The sequence below is a fragment of the Anolis sagrei genome, chromosome 6 (genome assembly GCF_037176765.1).
Source record: "Anolis sagrei isolate rAnoSag1 chromosome 6, rAnoSag1.mat, whole genome shotgun sequence".
Classification (NCBI taxonomy): Eukaryota; Metazoa; Chordata; class Lepidosauria; order Squamata; family Dactyloidae; genus Anolis; species Anolis sagrei.
In genome coordinates, this window is record NC_090026.1 from 46,510,312 (window position 1) to 46,523,778 (window position 13,467).

The 13,467-nt window shown below is 39.3% G+C and overlaps 1 protein-coding gene across 1 annotated transcript in view; it reads left to right on the forward strand.

Moving 5' to 3' along the window:
* The window catches only part of MYO1D (myosin ID), a 280,311-nt gene that overhangs the window by 69,588 nt on the left and 197,256 nt on the right, over positions 1 to 13,467 (forward strand). The window contains exons 8-11 of the mRNA XM_060781183.2: positions 1,064 to 1,267; positions 3,310 to 3,455; positions 3,575 to 3,689; positions 5,328 to 5,498. Of these exons, the coding sequence (XP_060637166.2) occupies positions 1,064 to 1,267; positions 3,310 to 3,455; positions 3,575 to 3,689; positions 5,328 to 5,498 (636 nt within the window). The remainder of the gene's footprint in view (positions 1 to 1,063; positions 1,268 to 3,309; positions 3,456 to 3,574; positions 3,690 to 5,327; positions 5,499 to 13,467) is intronic.

A 13,467-nucleotide genomic window follows, 5' to 3' on the forward strand; every position in this document is an offset into this window, starting at 1 on the left:
TGAACCCTCCTTGGATTCACTCAAAACAGAGGAGGGCGACTAAAATGATCAAGGGTCTGGAGAACAAGCCCTATGAAGAACGGCTTAAGGAGCTGGGCATGGTTAGCCTGAAGAAGAGAAGGCTGACAGGAGATATGATATCCATGTATAAATATGTGAGAGGAAGTCACAGGGAGGAGGGAGCAAGCTTGTTTTCTGCTTCCCTGGAGACTAGAACACAGAACAATGGCTTCAAACTACAGGAAAGGACATTCCATCTGAAGAATGAGGAAGAACTTCCTGACTGTGAGAGCCATTCAGCAGTGGAACTCTCTGCCCCGGAGTGTGGTGGAGGCTCCTTCTTTGGAAGCTTTTAAACAGAGGCTGGATGGTCATGTGTCAGGGGTGATTTGAATGCAATATTCCTGCTTCTTGGCAGGGGGTTGGACTGGATGGCCCATGAGGTCTCTTCCAACTCTTTTATTCTATGATTCTATGAAAACAGCTTGCCAAAAGAAATTAATGGAGAAGGGGAACATTCTAGAAAACAATACTTAATTCCATGCCACCAAGAAGTAAGAAAACAAACAAACAAAATGCATTAAGGCCATCTCACAGAACAAAAAGAATTTACTGTTGTCAAATAATGAAGCAAGTTTAAAAGAGGTTGTAAAAGAATCGGTACTCATTATCACAAGATGAGCAACTCTAGCCCTCTAAATATTGTTTAACTGTAGCATGCATCATTCATCACAAGCATATGTAATGGTGAGGGAAGTTGTAGTCTGCCACATTTGAAAAGTCAGTTGCCTATCCCTTCATTAACTGAAGCCAATTTAAATGGCACAAATTAAGCATGACCATGCATTCAGTGAAAATTCAGCATCAAAGTCTTTCACATGTTGATGTTATTGGCACACAGTGTACTGAACAGGAGGAATCTATCTCCTATGATGTTTTGGCAAAATTGGGAATGGGTTATCACTTGTCTCAGTTTGGACTGCATCTGTTTGAAAACTCTGACAATGTCAATTCCTTTAAGTGACAGAATGAACAAATCCTTCACTTTCCAATTGTTCTGCAGGGCAATTTGAAGTTTTCAGTGGATATGGAGACACCGGTGATTGAAAACGGCAAGCTGGTCTCTGTCATTGCGGACCTGCTTTCAACCAAGGCTGACATGGTGGAGAAGGCCCTGCTTTTTCGAACAGTTGCCACTGGCCGGGATGTTATTGATAAGCAGCACACAGAACAAGAGGCTACCTATGGCAGAGATGCATTTGCAAAGGTGAATGAATACAGAGCCTTGCCTATCCATTTTAAATTGTGTCTTCTTCTTACAATTGGTTCAATGCCTCTGTGTTTCGTAGAGTAAATTCTACAACTATGGATCTAGTGGATTCTTTTTTATAATAATAATAATAATAATAATCTTTGTATTGTCGAAGGCTTTCATGGCTGGAATCACTGGGTTGTTGTAGGTTTTTTCGGGCTATATGGCCATGGTCTAGAGCAGTGGTTCTCAACCTTCCTAATGCCGTGACCCCTAAATATAGTTCCTCATGTTGTGGTGACCCCCAACCATGGATGGGGCCTCCCGCTCGCCTCTCGCGTCTCCCGAAGCCGGGGGGCGCAGGAGGCGAGTGGCAAAGGCCCCCTCCATGGCTGCAGCTGTTTGGCTCACACAGGAGCCAGCAGCCTTTTTGGGGGGGGGGGGCAACCGAGGCGGCTTTGCAACCCCTGGAAAATGGCCCAGCGACCCCCTTGGGGTCGCGACCCCCAGGTTGAGAACCGCTGGTCTAGAGGCATTCTCTCCTGATGTTTTGCCTGTATCTATGGCAAGCATCCTTAGAGGTAGTGAGGTCTGTTGGAACTAGGAAAAAGGGTTTATATATCTGTGGAATGACCAGGGTGGGACAAAGGACTCTTGTCTGCTGGAGCTAGGTGTGAATGTTTCAACTGACCACCTTGATTAGCACCTTGATGCTAATTAAAAACCAATTAAAAACACGGGTAAGATAAAAGAAGAAGCAGGTTATTTGCAGAGGGGGCAATGCAAAATGACAGGAAATTTTAAGACAAACAAATGTCAGCCATAAACGATGTACACAGCCTGTTGTACATTGTTCACCACAGGTTATGTATAACATTTTGAATTATTTGTGGGCATTTCGCAGTTGATACTTATCCTTCAAAGGGATCTTGGAAAATATATCCTGTAAATTACTTGTCAACATCCTGTTCTCCCTGTATGTTCACATATCTCTGTTAGTCATTTGACACTCTCAGGAACCTTTGAAGCACTAACATCTACTTGCCACAAGTAATCAAGTCCCAGGGCTGTTTGGAAGTTCCTTCTGAGAGGTTCTGTGCCTTCCAGGATGGGAAGACACATTAAGACTTAGGAAGTGATTAAAATTCCAGAAGTCTGGCTGATATAATTTGCATAGATTGCAAAGAGTCACTGAGGAAGACAACAACAATTTATCTATCTGAAGAGATGGTGTGCACACACACATGTCTGTTTGTAGTTTCATTTCCGTGAAAAGCACCAACAATGCTATAGAAATGAAATACTTATGTTTCAGGAAAGAATTGGGGATTTTCTATGTCTTGATATTTATTTATTTATTTATTTATTTATTTATTTACAGTATTTATATACCGTCTTTCTCATCCCTGAGGGGACTCAAAGCGGTTTACACATAAATAATGGCAAGATTCAATGTCTTACGTTGGGCACTAATACGATGCCAATACAAACAATTACAATAGTAAAACCACAATTAAACATAAATCACAATTAAAACAATACACCAACAATAATTAAAACAAAAAATCAGTCTCGTCAGCGAAATCGCTGTTCCAGTCAATGTCCCTTTAAAATGCTACATACATCTATTGTCCGAAGGCCTCGTCCCAGAACCATGATTTTAGTTTTTTTCAGAAAGCCAAGAGGGAGGGAGCAGATCTTACCTCACTTGGGAGTGTGTTACATAGGTGGGGGGCCACAGCCGAGAAGGGCATGTCTCTTGTCCCCACCAGATGCATTTGTGCTGTTGACAGGAGCGAGAGCAGGGCCTCCCCGGATGATCTTAGATTACGATATGCTGATTGTTTTGAAAACTGTTCTTTATAAATAAAATTCATGTTAAAAGCAATTAATCTAAAGCAGCAAAAAGAGCTGTAGCATGCAAGCTAACAGCTTGTTTGCTTAAACTTTTTTGGGTTTCAGTTGATGTTATGTCTTGATATGGTACACATATTGTGATTAAGTCTGAGTTGTGAAAAAGAGAGCAAACATGATCCTTGATATTCTTTGGTTTGAAGGCAATATATGAGCGCCTTTTCTGTTGGATTGTGATGCACATCAATGATGTGATTGCAGTGAAGGACTACAACAGCACAGTTCATGGGAAGAACACAGTGATTGGGGTGCTGGATATCTACGGCTTTGAGATCTTTGATAATAACAGGTGAGATGTCACGACAAGGCTGAATGAAAAATTAAACAGTAGTTAAAATACTGCACATTTCCTGAAAACGGTAGTTGATGTACTGTACATTTCCTGAAAATATTTCTTTTCTTTTTTAGTTTTGAACAATTCTGTATTAATTATTGCAATGAAAAGTTGCAGCAGCTCTTCATCCAGCTCGTTTTAAAACAAGAGCAGGAGGAGTATCAGCGTGAAGGGATTCCCTGGAAGCATGTGAGTAGTTTCACAAGGTCTGCCAAATAATGTAAATTCAGAGAATAGAAGATTCTATATCTGTGTTGGTTATATGAAGCTTAGAAGAGACTGCAAGGTATAGCGCTTTACATAAGTATTCACACACAACTTTTTTCCATTCATGGTGATACAGCCTGTGGCATATGGGAGATAATTACCAGTAATTCTTTGGTCTTGTGAGACCAAAATTGGTAAAACTGGCCTTGTTACAAACTGTTCTGTGTGATACAAACCAAGCAATGTTTATTGTCCTAAGAACACATTTACCATGGTAAAGTAGCATCAGTTTGTGAGGATGTATTTCCTCAGCAGGACCTGATAAACTGGTCAGAATTGAGGACAAAGTATTCTTGAGGACATTCTGCTTTCAGTTGGAGCACAGATTCAAGCCTCAGCAGGACACTGTCTCTAAACACAAAGCCAAAATAACACAGGAGTTGATTTAAAAAAATTCCTTAACGTCTAAAATGGTGTAGCCAAAGTCCAGATCTCAATAAGGTTGGGAATCTGTGAAAAGTTTTGAAAGTTGCTATTCATCAGTGGTCCTCATTCATCATGACAAATTTGCCAGGAAGAATGTATAAAGATTGCAGGACCCAGCTGTACAAAGCTGCTAGAAACTTATCCAAGAGGTTACACAGCTGTAATTGCTGCCAAAGATACTTTTTATCAAGTATTGACTCAAGATGAATATACACTTGAAACCAGCAAGTATCATTTTGGATTGCTGTAAGTGTTTCGGGCTGTATGGCCATGTTCCAGTAGCATTTTCTCCCGTGTCATTTTGTTTTTGATTTTTTTAACTTTTGTGCCCTTATACAACGTTTTGAATTTCCACAGTATATCTTTATCTTCTATACATCAAGATATAACAACCCCAATTAAATAAATTTCTAATCCAGGTTGAACACATGTGGAAAAGTAAAAGGAGTAGTGATGGTGAAGTCTTCTGCAAAGCTTTATGAGGAAAAAATAGTATTGCAAATTACTCAGGCCTCCCACCTGTGTGTGGTACAAATCCTTTACATTGCTATAGTTTTAGACTATTATTTCAAAACTAGGAGCCCCTGGTGGTGCAGCAGGTTAAACCCCTGTGCCGGCAGGACTGAAGACCGACAGGTCGCAGGTTCGAATCCAGGGAGAGGTGGATGAGCTCCCTCTATCAGCTCCAGCTCTTCATGCAGGAACATGAGGGAAGCCTCCCACAAGGATGATAAAAACATCAAATCATCCAGGCGTCCCCTGGGCAACATCCTTGCAGATGGCCAATTCTCTCACACCAGAAGCGATTTGCTCCTGACACGACAAAAAAAATTCAAAACTTTTCTATAATGGGTTAAAATATATTTGAAATATCTGTATTAAATTTGGAACATAGGTTGTCAGTGAACACGGAGTGGAAGTGGAAGTACTTGATTAGATATGTGGATCTGAAGAATACTTAAACTGATGCTTACTCTTCCCATTTATATTATCAGTTCCTAGATTAGGGTGCATAACTGTGAGCTCTTTAGTACCTTGAGGAGGTAAGTGAATTAAAGACTCATGAAGCACTTGAGATAGGACTTTTGAGAAGGAAGATGTCTTCCTACTCTCACTTTGCCTAATGTTCTTTAGATTGACTACTTCAACAACCAAATCATTGTTGATCTGGTGGAACAGCAACATAAAGGGATCATTGCCAATTTGGATGACGCATGCATGAATGTTGGAAAAGTCACAGATGGGATGTTCCTGGAGGCTCTCAATACCAAACTGGGCAAGCATGCCCACTTTTCCAGCAGAAAGGTATGGAAAATATTTTCTGTACTAGCATTGTCAACTATTGTGATGCCTGAGTATGTTTAACAAGTCTGTTTTGACCTGGAGTGGGAATCATGTGGCTGAATTGTTATTCCCAGCACCCTTCACCATTTGGTATGCTGATTAGGAATCCTGAAAGTTGTAGACTCGCCACATCTAGAAGGCTGCATGATTTCAATCCTGATTCAGAAATTTTGGAGGTGGAACTGTCTTTTCCTACTAAAGCAGTGGTTCTCAACTTGTGGGTCCCCAGGTGTTTTGGCCTACGGCTCCCAGAAATCCTACCCAGTTTACCAGCTGTTAGAGTGTCTGGGAGTGGAAGGCCAAAACATCTGGGGACTCACAGGTTGTGAACAACTGTACTGAAGCAAAAATAGTTATTCCATTTGCATCCCAAGGTCAACTCAATAAGTTGTCCTGACTCTATTTGTCATTGTGTAGAAGTAGGAAACTGCAGTATTTGTGAGCACTTGCTTATTTGAAGCATTTTACATCAATCCCAAAATGTTTTGAACAAAATGGCACCCAGAACTGCTTACATTGATGAAAAATAAGACTGTCTTTCTATGCAGACATGCTTTCGGAAAATTTTTTTGATTTAGTCAAAAGAGGAAAACATTCAAGCTGATGCACTTATGAAGTTAAACAGTTCATAGAGCTGGATCTAAGCTCATTGAGGGGCTCTTTCTAATTACCTTGATAGCAGAAAGGAAGTGTGCTTTTATCTGTAATTATCATCATGCACAATAGCACTCCATGTCCTTGACCTCAGTCACATTCAGTGGTATCTTGAGATTTCTGATCACTTTGCCTAAGCACCTTCAAGTGTCTTTGCAGTTCTTATTTCTAGAGATGTAGCTTTTTGAAAGTAGAGAGCCTCAGAAAATAGGGTCCATGTTTATATCATGCAGGAACAAGATTCAAAGAACTGTCTTAGATAAATGACCCACTTTTTAAAATATGCACTTTTCCTTGTGGATTCTTCAGCAACATTATGGTATTCGGATAGGAGTAAAAACATCAGAATAGATACAAGATGGAGGAATGTCTTAGTGAGCGTTAATATTGTTATTCTTATTAGTGATGGTAGTTGGCATAAGGGATCAGCTGGCATGGGTGAAGGCAGATGCAGAAGTAAGTATTGCCAATGCAAATCCCCTCTGAACAAATTTTGACCAAAAAACCCCCTTATGATAGGTTGCCTTAAGGTTGTCGTAAGTCAGAAATGAGTTGAAGGCATGCCAGAAATCTCCACAGGCTTTTGACACATTACCTTTTTGGAGATTGGCATTCGCACTATTTAGAATAATCATAACCTTTGGAAAGGCATGACCCCGTTTGAGATGATAGACTTTTGTAAAGTATGAACTTCCTGAGAAGAATTAAAAACTCGCTTGAGTCAATCTTCTCCTTAGTGGTAAACATTCACTAGTATTCATGAAAGGCAATTTGGTTCCTCAGCCATTAGACTGATAGCCCTGGTTATCTCTTTGAACTGTTAGGGACAAACATATGCCAGTGCACAAAATATATAGACGATCTTCAAAAATGTTATTTCAGTTGCCCAAAAATATTATTACTCTCCCATAAAATTTATTGCTTTTAAATCATAATAAGTAGTCTTCATTCAAAATTCAACATAGATGATTTGCTTACAAACTTCATGTATTTAGCATACAAGTACATTGCTTATTGATTTCATGTTAACTGAATAATACATCAAACTGTACTATACTTCTGATACAAACAGACTTATACTTTAGTTGTAGTATAATGTACTATACTGATGCAAACAGACTCATACTCTAACTGACATCTCACTGACTATACTCCTGCTCTAACTGACATCAACAGACTCAACTGACTTCCAACTTGACTCAAACCTCAACTGACTTCAAACTGACTTAACTGACTCCAACTGACTTCTGATTCAAACAGATTCTAAAATGGAGCCTCACTCTGGACATTCTAAGATCAGGGTCACATGGTCTGTAGTCCCCCCCACAACGTCTAACAACATAGAGTTAAGGGGAAATACACAACAATATTACATATGTACTATAGTAAACAATCTCAATTCTATACATAACAAATAACTAGTATAGGAGGCTTGTGGAAGGTTGCTATTTCCAACAAATAGATTGTCTTAAGGTTATCATAAGTCAGAAATGACTTGAAGGCATGCAACAACAGCAGCAATAACAGGTTAAAATGTTTTTGAGCATGTTCTAGAGCAGGAGCCCTCAAACTAAGGCCCGAGGGCCAAATACGGCCCTCCAAGGTCATTTACGCGGCCCTTGCTCAGGATCAACCTAAGTCTGGAACAATTTGAAAGCACACAACAACAACAACAACAGCAATCCTATCTCATCAAAGGACGCCCACACTTCCCATTAAAATACTAATAAATTTATATTTGTTAAAATGGTTCTTCATTCTTGTATTGTTTTATGTGGGTTTTTTTGCACTACAAATAAGATATGTGCAGTTGGATAGGAATTCATTCATGTTTTTTTCAAATTATAATCTGGCCCTCCAACAGTTTGAGGGACTGTGACCTGGCCCTCTGTTTAGAAAGTTTGAGGACTCCTGTTCTAGAGCACTGCTTCTTAAATTGTGGGTTTTGACCCCAAATGGGGTCATGTTGTTATGTACAAAACCCACAACCCTAACCTTGAACTTAGTGCTGGGGTCATGAAAAATTTGACAATATTAAAAGGTTTCTGAATGCCAACCATTTACATTACTCTCTAATACAGGGGTCCTCAAACTATGGCCCAGGGGCCGGATACGGTCCTCCAAGGTCATTTACTCGGCCCTTGCTCAGGGTCAACCTAAGTCTGAAACGACTTGAAAGCACACAACAACAACAACAATCTTATCTCATCAGCTAAAAGCAGGCCCACACTTCCCATTGAAATATTAATATGTTTATATTTGTTATATTTGTTCTTCATTTTAATTATTGTATTGCTTTTCAGTGTTTTTGCATTACAAATAAGTTATGTGCAGCATGCATAGGAATTCATTCACTGTGACCTGGCCCTCTGTTTAAAAAGTTTGGGGACCCTTGCTCTAAAACAACAGCATGCAACGTTTATAGTGGGCCCTGCAGAAAATACTTCAGCTGTACTTCATAAAAATGAATCAACCTATTTGACAATCCTTGGAAATGCTGGTTTATTATCAGTAAATGTTTGGTTTTTATACCTATGTTTATAGTGGGCCCTGCAGAAAATACTTCAGCTGTACTTCATAAAAAGGAATCAACCTATTTGGCAAGCCTTGGAAATGCTGGTTTATTATCAGTAAATGTTTGGTTTTTATACCTATGTTTATAGTGGGCCCTGCAGAAAATACTTCAGTTGTACTTCATAAAAAGGAATCAACCTATTTGGCAAGCCTTGGAAATGCTGGTTTATTATCAGTAAATGTTTGATATTTATACCTATTTTATTATATGCCTATATACCCGGGGTCATATAAGAATTTCTCAGAGGTCAGGAGTGGAAAAAGTTTTAGGAAGCTGTGTTCTAGATAGAGTGCATTGTATACCTGTAGAATTTGTGCATTGGAATTAGCTATTTCTTTCCTGTCCAGCAGAGGGCGGTGTAGCCTTTTCAGATTTACAGGGAAAAAACCCAGGAGCCCGAATTTGACTAGACCATTGTGATGTCACTTACAACCAATAGGGGGCCAGTTTAAGTTCATGTGACATTTCCTAAGCAGCTAATTTTTGCATGGCAGCAAATAGAACCGTATGCATGTTTGATTACAGCGACGAGACTTCACAAACCACAGCTGGGCAGTGCCTTTAATAAGACAAAGCAAAATGTCAAAAATAGTGAACAGGTTTCCAAGTGCTCAGAATGGCTCAGAAGATTGGGTGTTAAATCATACAAGCCGGGAAGGGAATGGAGAGAGAAATCTGCCTTGATGCTGAAGCCACAGAGCCTGAATTTAGTCACAGTGTAGGAGGGGATTGCAGACTTAATTCGATTAAGTTCTGCTAGGTGCTGTGCAGAATTCACTTTGCACCTTCGGATGCAGGGACAAAGCACTTTTCAAAACATAATCCCCCATTTCTCAAAATATACAATCCAGCAGTTAATGGGATCTGTCACCAGCCATAAACGAAATTCATGAGTTAGATGGTTTTCATTCTGAATAAATACAAAGGGGTGTCATTTTAAAACTGTACCCAAAATTCTTCATGCGTATTGTCTGTGTTTGCTAGGAGACAGCAAAGTAAAGCAATAACTTATTCACTGCAATGGCCTGGAGACTTTTAAGCCCACACAGAATTTTTAATTTTTTTAGTGTCTTAATTAGTCAGTTTCTTTATAACACTCTAGCACCGTCAGTGCTGTAGACATTCTCAGTGTCTTTATAGGAAAGCAACAGCTTGAAGCATTTAAAGCCCACACAGTGATCTATGAATTTGTCACTCTCTTAATTTGGCAGTGCCTTCATGGCAAGAAAGCGCTCTTGAAATAACTTCACAGTAAGGAAGGGCAGCTTCTCATTATGGGAGAGTACTCTTAATATATACAAATTTATCAATATTCTCAAGATTGTCTCCAAAGTTAACATGATAGAAGTAAAATATTGTATTGTTGTCTGGATCATTATAGTAATGGCTTGATGGATAACATTTTGAGAGAAGTGCTACACACTGAACAAGTTTGAATGTCACAGTAAATCATGATAAATCATGAGCAATAGTACGTTTTAGGCTAACATGCTTCCTTCTCCTTTTCTGGCATGGCCATGAATAGGAGGCCGTAACTTTTATTTATTTGTTTATTTGAAACATTTATATTCCACCCTTCTCACCCCGCAGGGGACACAGAGCGGAGCACAACATATATATAGCAAACGTTCTATACCGGGACATAAAACCATAAATATATACAAACATTAAAATCACTTATATTAACATTAAAAATTGCTTAAAAACCATCTCAGGACACCATTTGCCTCATTGCACTTCCCCAAAGGCTTGGTCCCACAGCCAGGTCTTCACCCTCCTTGTGAAGGACAGGAGGGAGGGAACTGATCTAATATTGCCTGGAAGGGCAATATTAGGGGGGGGCAATCACTGAGAAGGCCCTGTCTCTCGTCCCTGCTAAACACGCCTGTAATGGTGGCGGGACCGAGAGCATGGTCTCCCCAGAAGATCTTAGTTTCCGCAGTGGTTCGTAAAGGGAGATGGGTTCAGACAGGTAAACTGGGCCAGGGCTGTTTAGGGCTTTATAGGCCAAAGCCAGCACTTTGAATTGTGCCCGGTAGCAAACAAGCTGTTGCTTTCCTATAAAGACACTGAGAATGTCTACAGCACTAACATCTATGGTGAAAACTAGGGGGCGCTGGTGCCTTGCTTCTACAGTGTGACTAAATTTCTGGTGGTGAAAATTTCAGAACTCTAACAAAACTTTCAAAATTTCATTATTATTTCATTATTGATGATTTTTATGACAGAACCAATTAGGAACAGGGTTGTTGTAGGTTTTCTGGACTATATGGCCATGTTCTAGAGGCATTTTCTCCTGTTGGAAACAGACCTCACTACCTCTGAGGATGCTTGCCATAGATGCAGGCAAAACGTCAGGAGAAAATGCCTCTAGAACATGGCCATATAGCCCGGAAAACCTACAACAACCCAGTGATTCCGGCCATGAAAGCCTTGGACAATACAATTAGGAACTGCCATCTAAAATGAAATTTTGAAAGTTTTGTTAGAGTTCTGAAATTTTGACCACCAGAACTTTAGCAACACCGTAGAAGCAAAGCACCAGTGCCTCCTAGTTTTCACCACCAGAACTTTAGCTTTGTAAGTTCTGGTGGTGTTAGCCTAAAACGTACTATTGCTCATGATTTATCATGATTTACTGTGTAAGTTCTGGAAGCATGTTAGCCTAAAACGTACTATTGCTCATGATTTATCATGATTTACTGTGACATTCAAACTTGTTCAGTGTGTAGCAGCTTCTCTCAAAATGTTATCCATCAAGCCATTTAGAACCATTTAGTACCATGGATTGCACATGCCTATATCTACCATGCAGATAGGGACAATGGGAATTGTGTTGGGGAAAGGTTAAGGGACATTTTAATATCCGACATCATATCCACAAGCCTTGTATCTAAATTAAAACCCCACTATTCTGATTAATAACAATCTGCAATCTTCCAGCTCCCACCACCTCTAGTCATGATGTCTAAAGATGAGGAATACATAAGTTGTAGTCAGCATCTTGAGGGCCACATAAAATGACATGGTGGGCTAGATTTGGACTGCCGGCCTTGAGTTTGACACATATAACTGCTTTTCAGACTCAGGGATTCTGCCAGTTATAAGTCAAGTGGCAGTGGGCTTCCTGAGAGCTTATCTTATTTCAAAAATAGTGAGAGGAACAGCAGACAGAATATTTCCTGTCCCTGCAACAGAATAAGCAACACTTATGTTGTTTGAAGACTCCCTGAACCTTTCTAATGGTCATCCAGCAAACCTGTCTAGACATATCTATTTATTTTACAACATTTATAGCCGGTCCTATAATAAAAGATTCTTAGAACATCATGAAATTGAGTGCATTAAAAATTCAGTAACTGTAAAACTAGAAACAACAATAATGCATGATGTAATAAAAACTCAAGAAGTAGAGAATCATAAATGGACTAAAACATGTTGTTATGTACCTTCAAGTTGTTTCCGATTTATAGTCACGCTAGGACTATCCTATCGCAGCATTTTTATGACAAGAGAGGATTTCCTTTGAGTCTGAGAGAGTGTGAATTGCCCAATGGAAACTGTGTGTAAAAGTACTAGTAGTTTTTCCTGTGCCATATTTTGCGTTATATCTATTATGTGCCAATAATTTTGTTGTGCAAAAAATAAAAATGATGTTTTCATTAAAAAAGAAGTGATGATGAGGAGCAATGGTCTTTCACTCTCACTGAAGAATGAGAAATCTTTTGATAGTTTACAAATTATTTTGCTGAGTATCTCATTTATATTGCGGACTTCCTCTATTAGTATCTTGATCTGTCAAGATACCCTTGCCTTTGATTAGGTGTTTGACTAGATAGATGCATAGATATGTAAGGATACAGCCTCTATGACCAAGATATATCTGATAATTTATTTCTATGATGCTGAAAAGTCTTCTGGAAGGATTTCCAGCGCTTCACCTGACATGTAATTTGACACTTTATAACCATACAGACTATACAGTTCAAGCCACAATTGCTGTGAGCTTAGTTTTTAAGCTCTGAAAAAGGAGGGGGATATAATGGCAATCCTAAAGCTGAATTATTGAGTCACAATACCATAGAAGAGTTAGCTTTCTTCTGTAGCAGTCTTTCTGCATTATGAATTAAAATTTCCATGGCTGTGATATAAGTTCAGCCACTGAGTACAGAGCACTACTATTCATGTTGTCAGTGTACCATTTAGGTTGTTCTAGTAACGTATCTGAGATTTCAGATGGTCCACCATAGCTGACCAACACTGTGATCCCATCCAGAGAACATACCCATGCAACATATAGACCACATCAATCATCCTTGAACATTGTCTGTGTTGTTTTTGTGATGTGTGCTGGGGAAGGCATTTAATTTCGTTACGCAATAGTACAATGATAATAAAGATATTCTATATACTGTGAATAAATGGTAGATTACAAACGAGGGAGATTTCCTTAGTTGTTGAATCATCCTAGACGTTAAGTTGATGGCACTTCCTAATGAACATTTTTTCCAAGAATAGAAGAAATTTTAGGGACTCCACAGTTATGGACAACCAAGCCGTTGAAGTTTATGATACAAATTCAGCTGCTGGTGTTGTGCCAGAATTTAATAGTTGGAATCATTTCCACAGGTCCTTATCAACACATTCTATTGCCTTGTCAGGAACAGAGCTAATTAAGTCAATAAATGAGTTGCCATTTCC